General features: G+C 60.1%; 2 protein-coding genes across 11 annotated transcripts in view; one reads left to right on the top strand and one right to left on the bottom strand.

Annotated features, from left to right (window-relative positions):
* The window catches only part of DOCK6 (dedicator of cytokinesis 6), a 40,252-nt gene that overhangs the window by 7,403 nt on the left and 11,338 nt on the right, over positions 1 to 21,511 (bottom strand). For 3 of the 10 annotated variants that reach the window (XR_011440980.1, XM_023645379.2, XM_023645382.2), the window contains exons 10-39: positions 21,109 to 21,189; positions 20,874 to 21,027; positions 20,288 to 20,415; positions 20,075 to 20,168; positions 19,520 to 19,682; positions 16,465 to 16,582; positions 16,317 to 16,387; positions 15,962 to 16,100; positions 15,774 to 15,875; positions 14,989 to 15,075; positions 14,477 to 14,708; positions 14,057 to 14,218; positions 12,946 to 13,109; positions 11,706 to 11,810; positions 9,729 to 9,821; positions 9,372 to 9,467; positions 8,566 to 8,706; positions 6,110 to 6,223; positions 5,832 to 6,002; positions 5,284 to 5,423; positions 5,027 to 5,196; positions 2,794 to 2,954; positions 2,475 to 2,657; positions 2,014 to 2,140; positions 1,592 to 1,676; positions 1,348 to 1,444; positions 1,079 to 1,213; positions 632 to 784; positions 337 to 495; positions 154 to 254 (exon numbers count right to left, since the gene is read on the bottom strand). Coding sequence is in view for 7 of the 10 variants with exons in the window: in XM_023645379.2 (XP_023501147.1) it covers positions 154 to 254; positions 337 to 495; positions 632 to 784; positions 1,079 to 1,213; positions 1,348 to 1,444; positions 1,592 to 1,676; positions 2,014 to 2,140; positions 2,475 to 2,657; positions 2,794 to 2,954; positions 5,027 to 5,196; positions 5,284 to 5,423; positions 5,832 to 6,002; positions 6,110 to 6,223; positions 8,566 to 8,706; positions 9,372 to 9,467; positions 9,729 to 9,821; positions 11,706 to 11,810; positions 12,946 to 13,109; positions 14,057 to 14,218; positions 14,477 to 14,708; positions 14,989 to 15,075; positions 15,774 to 15,875; positions 15,962 to 16,100; positions 16,317 to 16,387; positions 16,465 to 16,582; positions 19,520 to 19,682; positions 20,075 to 20,168; positions 20,288 to 20,415; positions 20,874 to 21,027; positions 21,109 to 21,189 (3,926 nt within the window). In the remaining 3 variants the exon portion in view is untranslated. Of the gene's footprint in view, positions 1 to 153; positions 255 to 336; positions 496 to 631; positions 785 to 1,078; positions 1,214 to 1,347; positions 1,445 to 1,591; positions 1,677 to 2,013; positions 2,141 to 2,474; positions 2,658 to 2,793; positions 2,955 to 5,026; positions 5,197 to 5,283; positions 5,424 to 5,831; positions 6,003 to 6,109; positions 6,224 to 8,565; positions 8,707 to 9,371; positions 9,468 to 9,728; positions 9,822 to 11,705; positions 11,811 to 12,945; positions 13,110 to 14,056; positions 14,219 to 14,476; positions 14,709 to 14,988; positions 15,076 to 15,773; positions 15,876 to 15,961; positions 16,101 to 16,316; positions 16,388 to 16,464; positions 16,583 to 19,519; positions 19,683 to 20,074; positions 20,169 to 20,287; positions 20,416 to 20,873; positions 21,028 to 21,108; positions 21,190 to 21,511 lie in introns of those variants that run through there. The other 7 variants (XM_023645380.2, XM_070274075.1, XM_023645381.2 and 4 more) reach the window with 5 other exon arrangements.
* Positions 17,734 to 19,425, top strand: ANGPTL8 (angiopoietin like 8). The gene is made up of 4 exons (XM_023645384.2): positions 17,734 to 18,064; positions 18,262 to 18,423; positions 18,949 to 19,058; positions 19,148 to 19,425. The coding sequence occupies exons 1-4, from the start codon at positions 17,768 to 17,770 to the stop codon at positions 19,173 to 19,175; spliced, it is 597 nt and encodes a 198-aa protein (XP_023501152.1). The 5' UTR covers positions 17,734 to 17,767; the 3' UTR covers positions 19,176 to 19,425.

Raw genomic sequence — 21,511 nt, 5'->3', positions numbered from 1 at the left:
CCTGCCCTCTCCCGCCCCCTCCCCTATGTGCTCGCTCACCTGGTCATCTTCCCCAGTCTGCTCTCCTGGCCCCTCTTCACCTGTCCCCCTCACTGCCCTCTTGTCCTGGCTCCCTCCTCACGTCGTCACACATCTGCTCCCTGAGCGCCTCACCTGTACATGAGGTCGATGAGCATCTCGGGGTCCTCCTGATGCTCCTTCATCTTCACCGTGTCCGTCAGGATCATGTGCAGGTTGAACATCAGGTCCTGGACCTGGGGCGGGGCAGCGGCGGCCGTGAGGGTGCCGGGAGGGGACAGGCGGGCCGAGGGGGCGGGGCGGGGGCCGCGGGGTCACCTGCTCGGCGAAGGTGCTGTCGCGCAGCCCCACGTCCTCCTCGGCATAGGTGAGGATGGTCTTGAGGGAACGGCGCAGGTGTTCTTCACTGAAGTTCTGTGTCGTCCCCACCAGGGACGAAAGCGACATGGTCACCTGCATCTTCACGCGAGCGAAGTTCTGCGGGGGCAGGAGGGAGGGCGCAGCTGGGGGCCAGGCCCCTCACCCCTCCGTCTGCCACGCCAGGACCCCCCGGCCACCGCCCTCCCGGGGCCTCCCAGGGCCTCACGGGCCCCCACGCCCCGCCCCCACTCACATTGCCGATCTCGAAGTTCTGGCGCATCAGGAGGTAGAGCGAGGCGCTCGCGTGCGTCCGGATGGCGCTGATGCGGCTGCCGCAGTGTCGCAGGAGCCTCAGGCACAGGTCAGCACACAGCTCCGTGTCCTCCTCAAACAGCAGCTCTGGGAACTGCCCCCCAGGGTGGAGACACACACGGGTCAGCCCCTCCCCGTCCTGGCTCAGGGGCATCTGTCTGTGTCCCGCCTTGTTTGGCCAAGCACAGCTCTGGAGTCAGGTGTGGGCTGAAGCCCTTGCTGTGTGACCCTGGGTGAGCGACTCCGCCCCTCTGATCCTCAGTTCCCACCTCTGTAAACTGGCTAAGGAGCGAGTGTCTGCCTCATGAAGTTGCTGAGTACACAGTAGCTGCTCAATAAATGAGCTGCGACCATTCTTCTAGAACTGTGGCTGGCAAGTGGTGCTCACCTTGGACACCAGGGCCCGCTGTGTGGCCAGGCCATGCTGCAAGAAGAGGGCGCTCTGGGCACTGCCCAGACTGTACAACACAACCTTCAGTACCGCGCCCAAGATGCTCTCCCGGGCCTCGGACAGCATCACCGTCTGGGGTGTCAGAAATCCAGCCGTTAGAGACCAGGGTGGTTATGATGTCAGAGAAAGAGGGGGATTACAGAGTCAGAGACCACACGGCACTGTGGCAGCATCAGAGGTCATGGAGATGTTGGATCAAGTCCTACCTGCACAATGATCTCCAATGTATCCAGAACCACCAGGCTCGCCTCAGTTGCCAGGTTCCCGTCCACCAAGGCCTCATGTTCTATTTCATCCTTGGTCCTGGAGGGGACGGGAGGGGCTTGAGGGCCCTCTCAGGAGCAGACCCCACCCCACGGCTGAGGTCTCTCCCCCTCCCTTGGCTGCCCCAGAGGTGCTGATCCTCTGTCAACAGGTGTGACCCAGGAATGACTTCCCACCCACACCCACTTGTCCACGCGGTCTGAGGTTTGTTTCCAGTGCGTGATGCTCTTGCGCCAGCGTACGTTCTCCTGGTTCCCAAACGGGCTCCTCTCTGAGATGCGGAGGCCCATGTCCACAGAGGCGCAAAAACATAAAGATGCGGGTCATTAGGGGAGGCGCACGGGGGCAGAGATACACAGATGGGATAACCCGTGAGGACCTGGGTGACGTGGACGCTTGCTGAGTGGATGCACACAGCCAGACAGGAATGACACGTGACAACAGACAGGGAACACGGACACACGTGTGTACGGGGATGACACACGGACTTCATTCCGAGAAAAGTGAGCTGGACAGAGAGGTAGGGATGGGCCCCCGTCTTTGGGTCCCTCGGACACAGGCTGGGAGTAGCCGGGTGGAGACATGCGCAGGGGACGTCTCCCTCTCACCACGGCTCCGTCGCACCATCTCCTGTCTCGCTCCGATGGTGCCCAGGATGGCTTCCTCCAGTCGAGCCTTCATGTCCAGTGACTTCTTGAAGGTGAGGCTGTTGATCCTCTCAAAGGCCTTTTTCCCCTGGGAGGGCAGAGAACAGGTTCAAGGCTGACTCGACCCTTTTCTGTGGCTAGCCTTGTCTGCTTCTTCCAGCCCTTTCCGACCTCGGGACGCTGTGCTTGAAGACACAGTTCTGCCCTTTACTGCAAGCTCTCGGCACCTTCCAAATTCTATTCGTGAAGACGACTCTCCCTTTTCTCTTTGGCCCAGCACAGAAACAGTCCACACCCTTCCCTTTGGGAACTGGGGCATGAAGACAGTCCACCCCTTTGGCCCCATCCCACGGCACCCCAGAGCCCCAGATGCATGCTCGGCCTGCCTCCTGCGCCCTGGTCCCCTGCCTGTCCCCTCGAACCTTGTACTCGAAGGCAGCCAGGCAAAGGTACAGCAAGTCCAGGAGACGCCCCAGCTGAGGCAGGGCCAGGTCTGCAGCCCAGCGCTGCAGGAGAGCCGGCTCGGCATTCTTCAGGACCCACAGCACACACACCAGCAGGGTGCGGCTGGACTCGGCAGACAGGGGACAGCCGGAGCGGGAAGCCTGGGGCCGGAGAGGGGGCAGGGCGCAGAAGCAACAGAGCCATTTTCATTTACTCCATATTAAGAGAAGACTTGGCCGATGGGTAACTTCGATTACCGGGGTGGATGGTGTCTCTGGGGGCCAGCCCCGTACTCACCGTCGCTGGGCCCTGGGAGATGCTGGCCCGGGAGCCAGGGGCCAGGGGGCCACCAGCGATGGCCATGGCCACTGAGGGGTTGATGGTGCCTCCAATGTCCCCTTCTCCTTCTGTGTCCGAGTCGAGCATCGAGGCCAGTCTTGACCGTTGACCTGGACCCTCTGTGGGGAAGGGCAGAGGGAGAGAAGAATGGGGCCTTGGTAACTGCTATCCCTCTGTCTCAAATTTCAGCTCAAATGTCACCTCCTCAGGGAGGCCTTCCCTGATACCACCTCCCAGACCAGGATGTGACTCCAGTTATTTACTCCCAGAGCTCATTTATTGGCCTTGAAATTAGATACCCTCACTGTGTAATTGTTGGGAAGATCCACAGAGGCCTGGACTGTATCTGCTCTGCCCACTGCTACATGCTCAACACTTACAACACGGCCTGGCCCACAGGAGTAGTCATTGTAAAGATGATGACAATGACAACAACAACAGCAATAATAATAAATGATGTTGCTATTATTACAGCATCCATTGGCACTGAGCATCTCCTATGTGCCAGGTGCTGTTCTAAGCACTTTGAAAATATTAACTCTTACCCTTCAAAACAACCCTATGAGATAAGTACTTTTATCCCCCCTACTACACAAATGAAGAAACTGAAGCACAGAGAGGTTAAGTTACTTCCCTGGGGTCACACAGTGAGTAAATGGTAGAGGTAGGATTTTAACCTAAACAGTCTGGATCCAAAACCTATGATCTCAAAAGAGTACCTCTTACCTCCCCACCAAAAAAAAAGTCTCACCAGAGAGAGGAGGTGCCAACAATATAGAATGGGCCTCACCTAGAGATTCTTGAAACAAAAGGTCGACTGAGTCTAACTAAAGCTCCAGCCCAGCTTAACCTAGCTCGGCTTCTCACTGGATGGGGGTGATCGGCCCCATATCCCATCTGCCTAAGAGGGAAAGAGGAACCCTCACTGGGGAAGATGACAATGCTTCCATCCCGAAGGCTCTTTTACAGACGATGTCCAAAATACAACACAAAATTACAAGACATGGGAAGAGGCAGGAAAATACGATTGATAAGAGGGAAAAAGCACGGAGACGGCCAAAAGTTAGCAAACAAGGACTTTAAAAGCAAAAGTAGAGAAAAAGATGCACAAAAATGGGTAAAAAGATGGAGAGTTTCAACAGAGAATTGGCATCTATAAAAAAAATCAAAGGGACATTTTCCAGCCAAAAAATATAACATCTGAAATTCAGAACTCAAAGGATGCGGTTGACAGCAGATCGGATACAGCAGCGGACAGAAGTAGTGAACTCAAAGACACGTGCACAGGACAGGTTTCCCAAATGAAGCAGAGAAAAGAGAACATGGTACAGCAGACACGTGTGACATCAAAGGTCTGACGTACGTGTAATTGGAGTCCCCGAAGGAGAGAAGTGAGAAAACGAGGCAGAAAAAAGAATTCAAGAGATAATGACTGAGAATTTCCCCCAAATGATGCAGGGCATCAATCCACATACCCTAGGCCCATGCTTCTGAGCACTGGACATACGTCCCTCAGTTGTGCCAACGAACGTGCAAACGAGCGAATGAATGACCACCAGGCTCCCAACACCCTCACCCCGATGTTCCCCCTCGACCCCTCCTCATGTTTTCTCTTCTTAGAGGATAATAAATGTTATAATAACATCTCCCATTTATCGTGGGCTGACAGTACCCCAGTACGACACTTCCCCACATTTTCACATAATCCTAGGATGTAGTTGGTGCTACCACTGTCCCCATTTCATAGGTGAGAAACCTGAGGCTCAGAGAGGTGAATGGTCTGCTTGGGGCCAGGAGGAAGGACTTTTTTTTTTGAGGAAGATCAGCCCTGAGCTAACATCTGCTGCTAATCCTCCTCTTTTTGCTGAGGAAGACTGGCCCTGAGCTAACATCTGTGCCCATCTGTCTCTACTTTATATATGGGACACCTACCACAGCATGGCATGCCAAACGGTGCCACGTCTGCACCCGGGATCTGAACCGGTGAACCCTGGGCCGCCAAGAAGCGGAACGTGCATACTTAACCACTGTGCCACTGGGCCAGCCCCAGGAGGCAGGACTTGAACCCACTCCTCTGACCCTAGCCCCCGTGCTTTTGTTCCTAACCCTGCTCTCGCACCTTTCCCACCCTGAGCCTTGTGTGATTAACAGGCCCCTGGATCGCGACCCCGTCCAGCCTCGGCCCACCGACCAGCAAAGTCGTGCAGCCGTGGCAGCGTGTCCCGGGCGAGTGACAGCAGGGGCAGGTACAGCTCGGCCACACGGGCCTTCACGGTGGCATCTGTGTAGCGGGGGTCAGCGTCATGGCCACAGAGCAGGCTGTGGACAGCACTGATGGCCTTCTTGTGCAGCAGGGACACCCTGCGGGAGAGGGACGTGCTCAGGACGGAGTGGACGTGGCTTCTGGACCGTCCTGCCGCCCCGGGGCCAGCCGGGGCCGGGGCTCACCCCTCGGCCTCAGGTTCCAGGGCCAGCGCCAGCTCCGTGAGCAGGAGCCCAGCCAGGAAGTGCTGCTGCCGGAACGGCCCGCTCAGCTCAAACATGCTGGTCACCTTGGGGTCTGGGGCCTGGCTGGAGAAGGTGGAGCTCTGCAGGGGGCGGGGCGAGAAAGCAGGAATGGCAGGGGGCCAGGGCTCAAGGGTCAGAGGTGAGCAATTGGGATTAGCTCATCTGGAGGTGACATGGATATCGAGTTGGAGATCAGAGGTGAGAGACTGGGGTCAACCTATCTGTGAGGGGACAGGGTCTGGGGTCAAAAGTCAGGGGTCTGAGAAACAGCAGATGGAACGCTTGGCTGGGAGTTAGGATTCAGGGGTGAGAAGTTAGAAGCTGGTCCTCCCAGGAAACTGCCAAGAATAAGGGGTCAGAGGTGAAGGGTCAGGCCCCTTGGACAGTAGCTTGCTGTGAAATGGACAGAGACGAGGAAACCCTAGAAGATGGGTTGAAAGTGAGAGGTCATAGGTCAAGGGGAGGGGCCATGGGTGAGGCCAGCCCACCTGGGAGGTGGTAGAGGATATGGAGGGCGAGGGCGAGGCCGGGGGAGACAGGGGACAGCAGGGGAGGTTGAGGGTCACGTAGTGCTCATGGCTGCACAGGATACGGGTGAAGTCCATGCGCAGGGTCAGCAGCGCCACTGGGTTGGGGGCCGACAGCAGCCGCGTGGCCACCTGCCGAGGAAGGGGTCAACGGGCGACTTTTTGTAAATGTCCACCCACCAAGCCTACCAGCCGCCACGGCACCCGCAGGGCGCCGTTCCTGCCACGCCCATCCCTACCTGCTTGTAGTGGGCCCGGACCAGGCTGAAGACGAAGCCGCGGTCCGTCAGCGACAGCAGGTCACTGAGGAAGAAGGCCAGGCTGGCGTTGAGGCGCTCGGCCAGCTCCGCGTCCTGGGGACACCGGGCCCGTCAGCCCACGCCCGCACACCCCGGCAAGCCTCAGTCCCCGCCCTGGGCCTGGCTCTTGCCAGCGTCCCCAGAGACCTCCAGGAGCCGCATTCCTGCCCCAAAACCCTGGGGTTCTTTACGTGCCCCCATCTCCGGGCTCTGGACACCCCCAGCCTTCCTGGTTGTCCTCCTCCCTCTGTCCCTTTCATCCCCACACTTAGGTGTCTACACTCCACAGGAATTCGCTCAGGAAACTATTTTCTTTTCTTTCTTACTAGATTCCAGTAACACAACACAGATCGGGGCTGACTCCCTGCTAGACCCTTTCTCCCCATCTCTCCGAGAATTGAAACCCCCACCAGAGCTCAGAGCTGGGTAGAGACTACATTTCCCAGCCTCCCTTGCAGCTGAGAATAACCACACGACCACATTCTGGCCAATGGGATTCAAGGAGAAGGGATGTGGCCACTTAAACAGAAGGTCCTCCGGTTCCCACTGCCTGCAACACCTGATGTGGCTGCCGCCACATGAACCGCGATGGCCAGGCCCACACTGTGGAGCGCCCCGCAGCCCACTTATGCTCAGGAATAAACTTTGCTCTCATTTAAACCACTTGTGATGGTGCTCGAGCAAATTACCCTCTGCCCTAACTGATAACACCCTCTGCAATCCTTTAATGAGCATCTATTATGTACCAAGCCCTGTGTATAGGACAGACGTGGTCCCTGCTGCTTGTCCAGCTAGCTCACATTCTCATGTAGGGGGAGACAGACAATCAACAAAAGGATTCCAGACAGTTCTATGTGTTTAGAAGACAACAGAACACATAGAAGCCCAAAGGATGAGAAAGAGCCGAGGGGAGAAAGGCCTTCTAAGGAGAGGGAACAGTACGTGCAAAGGCCCTGGGGCAGGATGTGTGTGGCAAGTGTGAGGAACAGCAAGGAGGCTCTTATGGCTTCAAGGCCTAGCTGGCACTTGTTCTTTCTCATGAGCCACTCCATGGCCTCACAAGTCAGCCTCAGTGGCCCTCAGTTCCCCATAACCCAAGAAAGAAAATACAAAATCCACCAGAGCTCTGAGCCCTCATGGGACAGAGAATGGGTCTGCCTTGTGCATGGAGCCTGATACAGTCAGTGCTGGATAACTGTCAATTGATGGAATGAAACAGCTGTGGCCCTCTCCGATGCCCCACCAGCAGCTGCACGATGCTGCTTCTCAGGGGGTGTGTTCTTCCCAGAGCCCTTCCTCGGGGGGTTTCCTCACAATCTGGGTCAGCCCCTGGGGATATCGGCCCTTGGGGAGGCTCCAGGGAAACAAGGTCGAGACCTTAGAGACCAGCCCAGAGGTCGAGCGAGATTGCACAAGGGCCAGCTGGGGCTGGACTGGTGTTTCAAAGATCTAGAAAGTTCCTACCAAATCCAGAAGTCCCATTTCTCTTTAAAAATCAGACATTCTGACCCCGGCTAATGGGCACACACCCTCTGGGCCACGATAAGCCCCACTCTCCCAGCTGAAGCTGGTGGTGAGGGTGTGAGCTCGTGGCTTGGGTTCAAAACCCCATTCTGCCCCTTCCCAGCTGTGTAGTCTCAAGTTGTTACTCAGTCATTCTTTGCCTCAGTTTCTCCATCAATCAAATGGAAGTAACAATAACACTAACTTCATAGGGTTGTTGGGAAAATTTAATGATGTGATCCCTCTAAAGTGTTTAGATACACAGAAAGTACTCAATAAATGCTCCATATTATTACTTTTATCATTATTATTAATGCCTGCTTAACTCCTACGGTCATTGGAATTAGCGATCCAGAACCTGGACAATTGTCAAGGTCTCTGAACTTCTATGTCCATTTATTGAGCACTTACTATATACTGGCACTGTGGTAAGGGCTAATGGATCTGCCCTGTCACACCCCTGCCTTCACCAACTCCCACTCTCCCCCTGCTCACTCCATTCCAACCATACTCATCTCCTCACTGTCCCTCTAACAGACCAAGATGGTCCTGCCTCAGGGCCTTTGCACTTGCTGTTCCCCCTGTCTGGACTGCTCTTCCCTCAGACATCACCTAGATTGCTCCTTCGCCTCCTTCAAGCCTCCCGCTAAAAGTCAGCCCCAGGAGGATGACGATTTTGGTCTCTTTTATTCACAGCTGTGTCTGTAGCACCAAACACAGGACTGGGCACACAGTAGGTGCTCAAGAAATAGATGCTGAAGGAACAGGCCGATCCTGCAAATGGGCTTTGTGGTCTCGCAGCCAGGTGGCCCAGGGCAGAATTGCCGCCCCTGCCTGGCTGGCTCTACATCCTCCCTCGAGCCCCGCCCCTCACTGAGGCCCCGCCCCTTCACCTTGTGGACTCGGGTGATGACCTCCAGGCCCACAGAGCCCACCAGGGCTGCGATGTCATCCAGGAAGCGCCCAGGGAAGCGCAGCTTGCGGGGCGTGTCCAGCCGCTGGCCCAGAAGCAGATGCAGCGTCATGCTCTTCACCTGGGGGTGGGGCGAGGCAGGGGCGGAGCTTGAGGAGTGTGGGTGGGTGGGGCCTGCCAGACGGAGGCAGGGCTTGAGGAGTCCTGATTGGTGCTTCAGCAGCAAGGGAGGCGGGCATCAGGAGCCCTGGGTGGAGCTTAAGCCCCATAATTAAGGGCTGAGGGTGGGGCCTGATGGCTGTGGGCGGGGCTTGCAGGCCATGGGCAGAGCCTGAGTGGGTCCCAGGCAGCGTGGACGGTGGGAAGGCTGAGGGGGTGTGGGAGGGGCTAGAGCAGGCCTCCTGGGACGATGTCTGTGGGCAGGCTGGAGGGTGAGTTGTAGCCAGGAGGGGTCATTCAAGGTACCTCTTGAAGAGTTTGGGGGGTGTCAAGTCTGATCACATGGGTTTCCGCCTCTCTCTGGGGATATCTCTTGGAGGGGTCTCCTCGCTGGTTAGCCGTCTCTCACTCCAGACAGTCTCAGAGGGAAGGGGGGGGGTCTTCTCTTGGTAGAGGGGGTCTCTCCAGGGAGAGATCCCTTTAGGTAGCCCTCATCTCTCTCTCTTGGGGGGCGCCTCTTGGGGCTATTTCTCTGGGGTCTTGGGGCTATTTCAGGAGGCTTCTCTCCCCAAGAACAGGGTCTCCCTGGGGGCTTCATGCTTCCCAGCAGGGACGAGGGCGTCTCACCATGAGCTGGAAGAAGAACCAGGCGTGTTGAAGGATGGCCTCGCGCACGGTGCTGCCGCTGACTACCCACTGAAGAGCCAGCTCCTCGTGAAGCAGCTGGGGGCAGGGGCAGGGGTCACAGAGAGCAGAGGAGCCTGTCCCGAACCCCCCTGGAGCCATGACAGCGGAGGATGCAGCCAGAGGGCTTGGGGTTAGAGCGGTGGGAGGCCATGCAGGAGGAGAGGGTGGGCAGAAAGGGTCGACGTGCCTTTTCCCCAGCTCTCCAGACCCTGCTGGGCTCAGAGGGGACCGGAGCTCTGGACCCCTCTGCTGGGGGCTAGGCCAAAATTGTGCCACCCACCCCCTGCCTCCCACTACCTTCTGCACAGTGGGTCTCGGCTGGGTGGCTGGTGGGGCCAAGGAGGAGCCCTCGAAGTAGGAGGAGGGTCGGCTAGAACAGTGGTCGATGGCCTATGATGGGATGGGATGGAGAGGATGGCATGGCGAGGGACGTTAGTGTGGGCGCAGGTGGTGAGGACAAGGAAGAGAGACGATTGGAAGGAGACAGATGAAAGACGTGTCCATGTGGACGGGCAGAAGGGGCACAGACAGAGGGAGCCGTGTTAATAAAGATAGAGGTGAGTGGGTGTGGATGGAGGGCAGAATATGATGTATGAGATGAGAGTCACAATGAAGAGGATGTGGACAGGAGACGGCGGAGAGAGAGAGTGGTCAGACGAGGTGAGCACGAGTGTGGATGAGGGCGGGGAGTGTGAGCAAGTGAGTGAGTTCAGGGGTGGACGGAGGAGGCAGAGGGCACGAAGGTGCAAGAGGAGAAAGAAGAGGAAGAAAGATAAGGACAGCAGAGGTGAAACGGGGATGAGAGGCAGTGAGACAGTTGAGCGGGCCCCGGGTTCCAGGCCTGGCCCCCTCCAGCCTTGCGTGGGGCCTCGCTGGGCCTCACTGTCCCCATCTGTGCAATGGGTAGGGGCTCAAGCTCCACTCTCCTCTCCTCCTTTGGTGGGCCGGAGGTGAGGCCGCCAACAGGGAGCGGAGTCCAGTGATGGAGCGGCCCTGAGACCCGCCCAGGCCCCTGCCTCGACCCCGGAGGCCCCCCCGCTCCCATGGTCCCAGCCACACGCCCTGGCTCCTCGGCACACACCAGATGGCCCATCAGCTGCAAAGGCCAGCATCAGTGCCACCTCCTGCCCAGAACGCCCACCCTCCTACCACCTTGTCACCCCTTATCTGTTCTTCAAGGCCAAGTCCTGTTAAAACTGCTGGGGGCATGGCAGGGCCCGTGAGCCTGGATGCCCAGCAAGCCCAGAAGGCTGTCCCACGGTCCCCTTGCACACACTGCTCACAGCCACCATGCGGCGCAGGTTGTCCGGGTGATGGGTGCAGAGCTGGGACACGGCCGGGTGCCAAGTGTGCAGCAAAGCCACCCCTGCGGCCCCTCTTGCTGCCTAGGGGCCTCCAAGTTTGTTCCCACCTTTTGCACGTGCTGTTCCCTGAAACACCCACTCTTCTCTTGCAGGCTCTGTCTCACCCTCCAGGTTCCAGCAAAAATGTCACCTCCCTAGAGGGGCCCCCCAGACCACCCGGAGGGAGGCTGGTGGTCCTGCGCTTGTTCCTTTGAAGCATTTTCACTCATGCACTTACACACCCGTGAGTGTTGGACCTGCGTCCATCTCCCTGACTAGCCGGCCGCTCAGGGGCGAGGCTGGGCCGAGGATCCATCCCCTCCAGCAAATCCCGCCCTCATTGCCCCAACCCCTCCCAGGCTCGGGACCGCTGCACTGAGCACTTGACTTTGAGTCTTCCCCGCATCTGAAAATTCAGAGCTGGGGGCGCAGGGCAGAGCCAGGACTCAGACCCAGGTCTGTCGGCAAAGCTCCTCCCCAAGCCAGGTGCCTGGGAAGGGGCAGAGGAAAGGGGGCTGCCCAGAAGGGTCCCTCTCTGCCTGGAACAGGGTCGGGGAGCCCAGAGGCTCAGTTCCGCCCCCTTGGCACCTTGCTATGTCAAGGGGACAGTTGAGAGTGGATTAAAGAAAGAGATTAGGGCATGCGGGCAGTGAGGTTATAGTGGCTGGATTTGAGTATCATTTGCATGCTATTTGCATACCACCCTGTCTCTTCTGTCTCTGCCTGAGGCTGTGGTCTGTGTGGCAGCCAAAGGTGATTAAGATGACCCTGAGATGCCTATAATACCGACTCCACAGCCCCAAACAAAGGCAGGAGGGGTCTGCTGCTTCCTTCAGGCAGCCCCCCTAGGTTAGTCGGCCACAGCCAGGAAGGTGGAAGAGCTCATGCCAAGGTGCGGTCACAGGCGTGCAGGAGCAAGGGGGGTGGGCACCTGTCTGGGGTCGGCCCCACAGTAAGGGGGTGCTCGGCGCAGCACAGCCCTGCTGCCTCCTGGAGCATAAGCAGAATTCACCCAGGAGTGTGAGCGGTCGATGCCCTGGAGATACACGGGTAAGAGGCAGGAGCCATGGGCAGAGGGCGGGAAACCAGCTGAAACACCAAGCCTGGTCACTGCCCTGGACCATACATGTGCCACATGGGCACCTACACACAACCTGGGAAATATGTGTGCAAACACATGCACAGACGCATGTGTATATGCATTCGTGTATGTATGTGCATGGAGTGCACGTGTATACGTACCTGTATATGTATGTGCATGGGACACACACACATATGCACCTGTGTCTGTATGTGCACAGAGTACATGCACCTGTATAAGTATGTTCATAGCATGCACACCATACGCACCCATTAGGTATGAACACAGAGCGCAGGTGTACATGCACCTGTGCGTGTATGCATGGAGTACACGTGTACATGCGCCTATGTACGTATGCGTATGGAGTGCACGGGTATATCCACTCGTGTATGTATGTGCATGGAGTACGTGCATATATGCACCTGTGTATGTACACGCATGGAGTGCACATGTATATGCACCTGCATCCAGATGTGCACAGAGAGCACGTGTATACACACCCATATGTGCACGGAGTGCACATGTACATGCGCCCGTGTACACAAGTATATGGATATGCGCCCATGTCCGTATGCTCATGGAGTGCAGGTGTTTATGTGCCTGTGTACATGTGTGCATGGAGTGTGTGTGTGTGCGCCTGTATACATGTGCACAGGGAGTGCGTGTGTGTGTGCCCATGTACACGTGCACATGGAGTGCGTGTGTATGCGTGCGCATGGAGTGCGCATGTGTGAGCCCATGTACATGTGCACATGGAGTGCGTGTGTATGTGGAGTGCACGTGTAAATGCACCATGCACACGTGCATGGGGTACACACATACATGCACCTGCTGCACTACGTATACCCTGCTCTTTTTCAACCAGGCCACGCTCCGGCCACCCAGCCTTGGGTCAGCCTCGGAGTGTGAAGCCCCGCTCAGAGCCTGAGTCGCAGCCCCCAGCCTGTGACAGCCCTGCTGCAGAGTCAAGCTGTCGTCCGTGCTGTCGCTTGTGCTGTGTCCTGTCCTCCGTCAACACTGAGATCCTTCACCCACCCGCCTGGCAGCCACGGCCACTGAGGCTGGAGATCCCAGGGCCCCCCTGCCCTACCTTGCTGGCCAGGATGCGGGAGACCTCGTCGTCCACTGAGCCAGGGGCCACGGCCAGGTCAGGATTGCTGCTGCTGATGCTCTTAGAGCGGGCCAGGTAGAGGCTGGCGGGGCGGCCAGGCCCCCGGGCCAGCGTGGTGGACTGCACTGTCACCGGAGGGGCCCCTTAGGATGGAGGGAATGAGGTCAGTCACCTGCCCACCTGTCCTGATGACCCCTGCCCCTTCCTGGTGAGTCACGCTTCTTTTCCGAGCCTCCAGGTTCCTCATCTGTATAATGCGTATGACAACGGCTGTGGCCTCCCAGAGATTTTGGGGAGATTGAAGGACACTGAGAACAGTGCCAGGCACATAGTAAGGACCCACAGGGATCAGGGGTTATTTATTTTTTTTTTTTGAGGAAGATCAGCCCTGAGCTAACTGCTGCCAATCCTCCTCTTTTTGCTGACGAAGACTGGCCCTGAGCTAACATCCGTGCCCATCTTCCTCTACTTTATATGTGGGACGCCTACCACAGCATGGCATGCCAAGCGGTGCCACGTCTGCACCTGGGATCCGAACCAGGGAACCCTGGGCCGCCGAGAAGAAGAATGTGCGAACTCAACTGCTGCGCCACCGGGCTGGCCCCAGGGGTTATTATTAATTATGTAGCACATGAAACAAAAATCCAACTTTATTGCATGCTTGCTGTACGAAGCATATCACACAGATTACTATGTCATTTACTATCACCAGTACCCTCGGGGGGGGGGGGTACCATTATTATCCTCATTCTCACAACTGGAAAACAGGCCCAGAGAGGTAAAGTCACTTGCCCGGGGTCATAGCGCTTGTAGGAGGCAGAGCTGGGATTCAAACTCAGGCAGCCCAGCTTGAGTCCCTGCTTCAAGCTACCCAAGACGCTTGTTGACTGGCTAAATCAGCTGTCAGTCAAGCATACAAAGACCAGACCCCTAGGGTAGGGCAAAAGTGAGCAAGACCGTGTCTCTTACAAGTTGTCCAAACCAATCAAGGCCTGTGAGGCCTCAGGGCCTTGGCACATGCTATTCCTTTTGACTAAGATATCTCCTCCGAGATACTTCCTGTCCGCCAGGGTCTCCCACCAATACTCACCGCCCGGGAGGCTGGGCTCGGTGCCAGGCAACCGGAAAGCATAGTGGACATAAGCAGCCAGCAGCGGGCAATGACCACGGGCATCCTGGGCAGCTTCCAGGCTCCGGTGGACAAGGCTGACTACATGGGCCATTGCTTCAAAAGCCCCACGACCTAGGTTTACTGCCGGGCAGAGCAGGGGTCAAGGTCAAGGTCCAGGGCCTCCTACCTTCCCAAGGAAGAGACTTTAGGGTTCAAGGGGTCATATGGCCATTAAAGAGTCCCAGGGGACTCGCTCTGGACCCCGGCTGCTGGGGGCCATTTTCCAGATGGGGAAACTGAGGCCAGAGAGATAAATGGGCTACAGGTGGTCACCCAGGAACAGACTGAGGGGCCATTTTCCAGATGGGGAAACTGAGGGCTGAAGCCATGTGGGCTCACCGATCTGGCCACCAATGATCGGGGGCCGCACGACGAGCCGCACGAGCTTGTCCAACACGTGGTGGGAGAAGGCGACCAGGGGCTCGGGGCTGGCGAGGCGCAGAGCCGCCAGGCTGGCCCGCAGCTCCTGCTCCACGGTGCCCTCGCTCAGCACGGCGTCCTTGAGCCGGAAGGGGAAGGCCCCCTCCTCCAGGACGTGCACCAGAGTGAAGAACTTGTCCAGGTGGGGGTCCTGGAGGGGACCAGGGGTGAGCGGCCGTGCCAGCCTCGGGTCCAGGAAGGCCTCGGGGATTGCACAGGGGGCAAGGGACGAACGAGGGCCACAGAGGGCCAAAGCCCCAGCCAGGATGGCCATGGACACGGCCGCCCCCGCCTGAGTCAGCAGCTTCCCTGGGAGCCCAGCAGCTGACCGAAGTCATGTCCGCGGCCAAAGGCCAGCCCTCCCTGGGGAGCAGGAATGGCTGCCCAACCCCAGGGCCGGACTCCGGGGTTCCCGCCCCCTCCCCCACTACCTGGGGGTGCACGGACGACACCGCTGTGAGCTCCACGCTGAACACGCCCTTGTGGCCGTCCACCCAGCGCATGCCCGGCAGCGCCACCTGTGGGCGGGACGCACTGGTGGGCGCTGGCCAGTCCTCCCCCACAGATGGGGTGACCGATCAGCTGGCCATTGCGACACTGTGGGCTGCTCACGGCCCCGTTAGGGGAGCAGCCGGGCACCCTGGCCCCGGCCCAGCCCAGGGTGGGGGGGCACATGGGACAGAGCACTCCGGGGGTGCAGTGGGCAGGCTGGACGCCCAGGACGCTAACAGGGAATAGAGACCAGAGACCCGGGGTAAACGTTCCTGGAGGGAACAGCATTGCAGGAGGCCCCAAGGTCCCAGGGGCATTAATGAACAGCTCGAGGGCGAGTGGGAGGGTGACAGGGCATGAATGGGGGCAATCAGCCCAGAAGTACTCCTGGGGGGCAGCGACTGGGGGGCAGGCAAGGCCATTCTGCTGCAGAGGCCTGGAGCCAGAGGCCGTGGGAATCCTAGTGGGGGGAGGGGAGCGCAGTAGCTGGGGTGTTAACAAGGCTGGGACGGTGAGGACAGGGAGGGACACACGGGGGGCAGTGGGACACGCAGAGGCAATAATGGGGTGATGAGGCAGCCAGGGCCCTGGAGGCCCTAATGGAGGCCAGCACGGCTCCCAGGGGCATTGATGGGAGCAAGGCGGGGCCGTGAATGGGGGACCATGCGGCAGGAGTGCTCCTGGGGGGCCACGGCAATGGGAGGCAGGGGTCCAGGGTACTTACGTCCGGTGTGAGCACGGAGTAGCTGGGCGGGGGCTGGTCCACGGACACAGGGAGGCAGAAGGGGCCGGTCCTCAGGCGGCCGTGCTGCAGCAGCGGGATCCACTGGGGACAGGCTGGGGGTCAGGGGGCGCCGGGCAGGGCCCGGAGCGCTGGGTTGGGGGCTGCAGGCTGGCAGGGGGTGGGCTTACCGTGAAGCCCACGGGCGTCTCCAGGGCCGTGCCCGGCCGTGGCTGGCAGCTGATGTGGTAGAAAGTGAACAGCAGGTGGTGGTTGTCGGTCACGCAAGCCGGAAGCCGCAGCTTGAACTCCTCGTAGAACTCGGGGGACCTGGGGAGCCGGGCCAGGGCTTCTGTGGGGGCTGGGCTCCTCCTGGGTGCCCCAGCCCCTCTGCCACATGCTCCCCCAGTGCTGTCTCTGCCCCCTGCCTGGGATCCCCCATTAGTGCTCTGGAACCTGCCCCTCCCTCCCCTCTTCCCTGCCCCTCGCATCCCCACCGCATCCCTGCGTCCCTACCGTGTCCCCGTGTCCCCCCATCGCGCATACTTGTTGTGGTAGACCACCGGTGTGAAGGCCTCGCGGGTGAACTCACTGCAGCTGGACTTGCCAAAGATGACCTGAGGGGGTGGTGGCATGAGGGGCCCGCCGGGGATGCCCCCACCGCCCGCCTCCCCTTGGCCGGCACACCACTGACCGGCAGGGCCTGGCTGGGGTCCTCGCCCGCCATGTACTGGACTCGCACGGCCAGGTTGCGCACGGAGCCCTGGCGGCTGCTGAAGTTGAGGCTGTGCGGGTACACGAACAGCAGGTTCCTGCGGGGACGGGGGCGCATCAGAGCGGCAGGTCCCTGGAACCAGCCCGGCCTGGGACGCGGGAGGGCCAGCGGCCACGCGGCTGGGACACTGAGGCTGGGTGAGGGGCGAGGATGGGCACCGGGCAGGAGACGGGAGTGGCAGAGAGTGGCGGACAGACGGGCACCCTCAGAGCTAAGAGGGGGGCTCCGGGGGCACGAAGGGGCACGACGAGGTGGAGGGCAGGGGAGAGATGGGTGCTCAGGGCCAGGGTTCCAAGAAGGTGACCCAGGCGGCCAGCGGTCAGGCCCGAGCACCCTCACCTGGTTCAGGGGCCGGATCGCTCTTCCCCCAGGAGAGGCCACTAGAGTGATGTGGCCTGTCTCTCAGGTGGGGAAACTGAGGCCCGAGTCGGCGGTAGGGGCCGGGCTGCAGCCAGAGTTCTGCCTCCCTCTCCCAGGGGCAACTCTGTGCCAGCCCCACCCTCCCTCTGGGCCTCAGTTTATCTGTACAATGAGGGCATCGAGCCTCTGTACCGGGCCTTCATAACACCAGCGATGGTAAATGACCACAATAGTTGCACCAAACACAAATGTGGCACCGACTGTGTGCCAGGCTCTGTTCTAAGCACTCGACGTGAAACAGCTCAGTGACTTCTCCCAAGCAGCCTGGGAGGCAGGACTAACGTCACCTCCTTTGACAGGCGGGGAAACTGAGGCACCAGCCCACAGTCATCCAGGAAGCAAACGAGTAGTTAGCGCTGACCTGGGGCATGTGTGGGTCCTGGAGTCACGCCGTGTGGCCTTGGGGGAGTGTCTGCCACCCACACCTGCTCCCCCAGCTCGCGAGCAGACCAACAAAGACCCCAGTGTCACAGGCTTGTAGGAGGGAACTGTTCCATTCGGGCAGCTGGAACAGCTCAGGGGAAACCAGGGGGAAACCGAGGCTCAGAGCCTCAGGGTCCCAGGGGCCTGGGCTATGCTGTCCCAGTGCCCTCAGCCCACAGCTGGCTGAGCCCCAGCCGGCGTGATCCCAGCGTGGCCCAAGTGGACATTCACCTAACGCAACTGTCGCGCCACCACCAGGCCCTTGCACAACACCGGACACCTGGTTGTCCAGTTAACAATTGACCAGGAATTGGGGGGGCTGTAGGGACATAAAAGGTGGCGGCAGTGGCACTGTGGCCGCGCCCCCGGAGCCTCAGCCATGCCCATGCTCATGCTCTGCCTGCTGTGCGCCCTGGCAACAGTGGCTCGGCCTGTCTCTGCGGCTCCCAGGGGCGGCCAGGAGCCAGCACAACAGGAGGAGTTGACCCTCCTCTTCCACGGGGCCCTGCAGCTGGGCCAGGCCCTCAACGGCGTGTTCAAGACCACGGAGGCACAGCTGATGGAGGCCGGGCACAGCCTGGGCCTCTATGGCCGTGCACTAGGGCTCCTGGGGCAGGAAGTCAGCCAGGGCCAGGATGCAGCCCGGGAGCTACGAGCAAGCCTGTCAGAGTTGCAGGTGGGCATCGCAGTTGGGGCATTGCGGGGTGGGTAGGAGTCTTGCAGTGGAGTTATGTCTAGGATGACCCACTGTCTGAATTTTCCCAGGCCTGAGGGGATTCCTAGAATCGAGGGCTTTCAGTGTTAGAATCAGGCAAGTCCCAGGCAAATAAAGACAAGTAGGTCAATCTACTAACGCCCACCACTATCGACCAGACGGAGGAGAATGCTCTACAGCTGCAAGCAGAGGCCGCAGCCCAGGCGCTGGGGGAGGCAGCCCAGGGACAGCAGGAGCTGCGGGAGAGCATGCAGGGGCTAGATGCCCGGCTGAGGGTCGCCCGGCTGGGACACGCCCGCCAAGAACTGGAGGCCTTAAAGGTAAGGGGCTCCCAGCCCTGGGGGAGTCGAGACCCCGGTTCCCAGCCAGAACTTGCTTCTGAACCTTAAGGCCCACAGACCTCTCCCCCAGGTCAGCCTTCCAGCGCCATCGCAAAACCCACACCCCTTTGCATGCCTCAGTTTCCCCATTTGCAAATAAGGACAACAACTGACGTGAGACATCAGAGCAGAGCCAAGGACTCAACGCAGACAAAACAGTCAGCCTGGGGCAGGGTGCATGCGCTTAGTTACTCAATAAATGCGCACGATTAGAGTAACTGGCAGCGTTTCTTGAGTACCGATAAGTCCCCAGCACTGGGTACTCCTCAAGAATCTCTATCATGCTCCTGAGAACCCCATGAAGCTAGTCCTATTTCATCCCCATTTTACAGACAGGAAAGTTGAGGCCGGAGAGTGGCAGCAACTTGCAGGGTCACGCAACACAATGGGGGGGGGCTGGGCAGGGTCGGGGGATGGATGGGAAGTGAGGCGCCCCCAGCTGAGGTTTCTGTGCTGACCCTACAGGCCCGCGCCGACAAGCAGAGCCACATCGTGTGGGTCCTCACGGGCCATGTGCAGCGGCAGAGGCAGGAGATGGCCGCCCAGGAGCACCAGCTGCGACAGATCCAGGAGAGGTGAGCCTGGCGGGGGCTGGGGGCATGGGGTGCACAGGGCAAGAGGACGGGGGCCCCCTCACCTCGGCTGAGCCTCATCTCCCCCTCAGGCTCCACACGGCGGCGCTCCCTGCCTGAGCCTGCCTGGGCGGACCTGAGGACTACTCACGCGCCGAGAGATGCTTCCAGGCCCCACGCGGCCCCACACGGGAGGAGCCACCTGGGCCTGCAGGTCAGCCAGGGCGCTCGGCCCCGCTGCCAGCCACGGAGCAGAGATGGGAGCAGATGGGGACGCAGGCAGAGGACATGCCCCGTCGAGGAGGGGCAGAGAGAGGCCACGCACCTCTTTGTGCCCACACACCCATTAAAGCAGAGCAGTGGCACCGCCCCCAGGTGTCTGTGTGTGTCAAAGGAGACCTCCCTCTGCATGAGATCCGAACACCCCCCCATGCCAGCACCGAGCTGGGCCGCTGAGGCCATACCTGTAGCTGGTGTGGGGGGCATAGACCTCGCGGGCCGGGAACTCCAGGATCTCCTTGGTGGGCCGGCCCCTGGGGTCCGGGTAGGGCTTGACATGAAGCAGCTCCGGGGAGAGGCAGAAGTGGGGATTCTCAGGGGCCGGGGAGATGTCGATCTTGAGCTGGGCTGAGGAGGGGGCAGCTGGTTAGCACCTGCCTGGGTGACCCCCGGCCGGGCCCCACCCTCTCTGGGCTTCAGGGTCAGACGCCCTCTGGTGGCTCTGTCCTTCAGGTGCTAAGACCAGAAGATGCCCTCAACTTGTGTCTCTTGTCCCCATATTGGATCAGCTCTGCCCTAGGACCCACGTCCCAGTGGCCACCATCCCCCATTTTACCCCCCATCCATCTTATCTATTGTTTGTCCTCTGTGGGCCCCATTAGCGATCCAGCCCCTAAAGTCAGGAATTTGTCTCTCACGGTCACCGTTGGATCCCCAAAGCCTTGCACAGCAGGTGCTCAGGGTGGGTTTGTTGAGTGACAGCATGAGTGACACCTCTTATTTATGGGTGCGCCACGCACCGGTCACGGGCCGTAGGCGCCGCAGGAGAGACGATGGGCGTCGCATGTCAGCCAGAAACTTGAAGAGGTCCTCGTCACTGAGCCGCTCAGCTTCCTGCACCAGACCCACCCCGTGAGCCGGGGCTGAGGGGCTGGGGGGTCCCCCGGGCCTGTGTGGCCACAGAGGAGTCATGGGGGGGTGTCCCTGGCTGCCCTTCCCCCTGGCCACGACACCTGCTTAAAGAAGTTGGTGACAGTCAGCGTGGCCGGGCGGAAGCCGGAGAAGCTGCAGGCATCGTCCCCGCTACTCGTGCGGTCCTGGGGCCCCCGACGGCGGCGGTCAGTCCAGGTGGAGCGACGCTCTAGGGGAGGCGGGGTCAGTGATGGAGGGGACAGAGATGAGAGACAGAAGTGGGGAGGGAGGGGCGGTGCTCCAGGGGAGGGGGGTCAGTGATGGAGGAGACAGAGACGAGAGAGGCAGGGAGGGAGGGGCGGTGCTCCAGGGGAGGGGGGTCAGTGATGGAGGGGACAGAGACGAGAGAGGCAGGGAGGGAGGGGCGGTGCTCCAGGGGAGGGGGGTCAGTGATAGAGGAGACAGAGATGAGAGGCGGGGACTCAGCCTGTACCGAGTCCAGCCAGCAGAGGGCGCTCGCTCCCCTCCCCGTAGCCCCTCCCCCGACCCGTCGGCCCCTCTCCTCCCGGCGGCCCCGCCCCGGCCCCGCCCCCCAGATGGCCCCTCCCCTCCCAGTGCCCCCCGGCCCGCCCCGGGTGGTCCCAACCCTCCCCGAGGCCCCGCCCCCAGGCGGCCCCGCCCCCTCACCGCCGTCCGAGTCGGGGTCGCGGTCGGGCGGCCCCGCGCTGCTCACGATGTTGGCCAGGTGCACGGCAGTCCAGGCGAAGGGCATGCGGTAGCGGCCCAGGCGCGTGCAGAACTGCTCGGCCGCCAGGCGCAGCTTCTCCAGCTTCTCTTTGTTCTGAGGGGAGACCCCCGACCGCCCAGCTCAGCGCCCCAGGCCCCGCCCTGCCGGGGGCCCGCTCCAGCCTCCCCGCGGTACCTTGGCCGTGTCCACCTCCTTCATCACCATGTAGGGCTCGCAGCACTCGCTGATGTCCCCCTGCTGCAGCACCTTCTCCAGCTGCGGGGCACGCAGGCCCGTGAGATGCCGCGAACCCCACCCTCCCCCCAAGCCCCCGGACCCCCGACACTCCGTCCAGCTGGGGCTCCCGCGCCAGCGCCTCCCATGGCTCCCACGGTCCTTGGGATTGAACACTGCCAGCCACTTGCCCAGCTGGCTGCCCCCACCCACCCTTGAAACCCACCCCCAACCCACGCCTCCATATATTTTCCCTACAGTTACTTTTTCCTTTGTTAGCACAGAGGCCACTAGGCCTGGACCCCAACCCTGACCACTCTGGGGCTGTAGGATCCTGAACAGGTCTCTTACCCTTCCTGTGCTT

This window comes from Equus caballus, chromosome 7 (assembly GCF_041296265.1).
Source record: "Equus caballus isolate H_3958 breed thoroughbred chromosome 7, TB-T2T, whole genome shotgun sequence".
Taxonomy (NCBI): Eukaryota; Metazoa; Chordata; class Mammalia; order Perissodactyla; family Equidae; genus Equus; species Equus caballus.
Note: the sequence above shows the minus strand (reverse complement) of the source record. Positions and strands in the feature narration are given on the sequence as shown.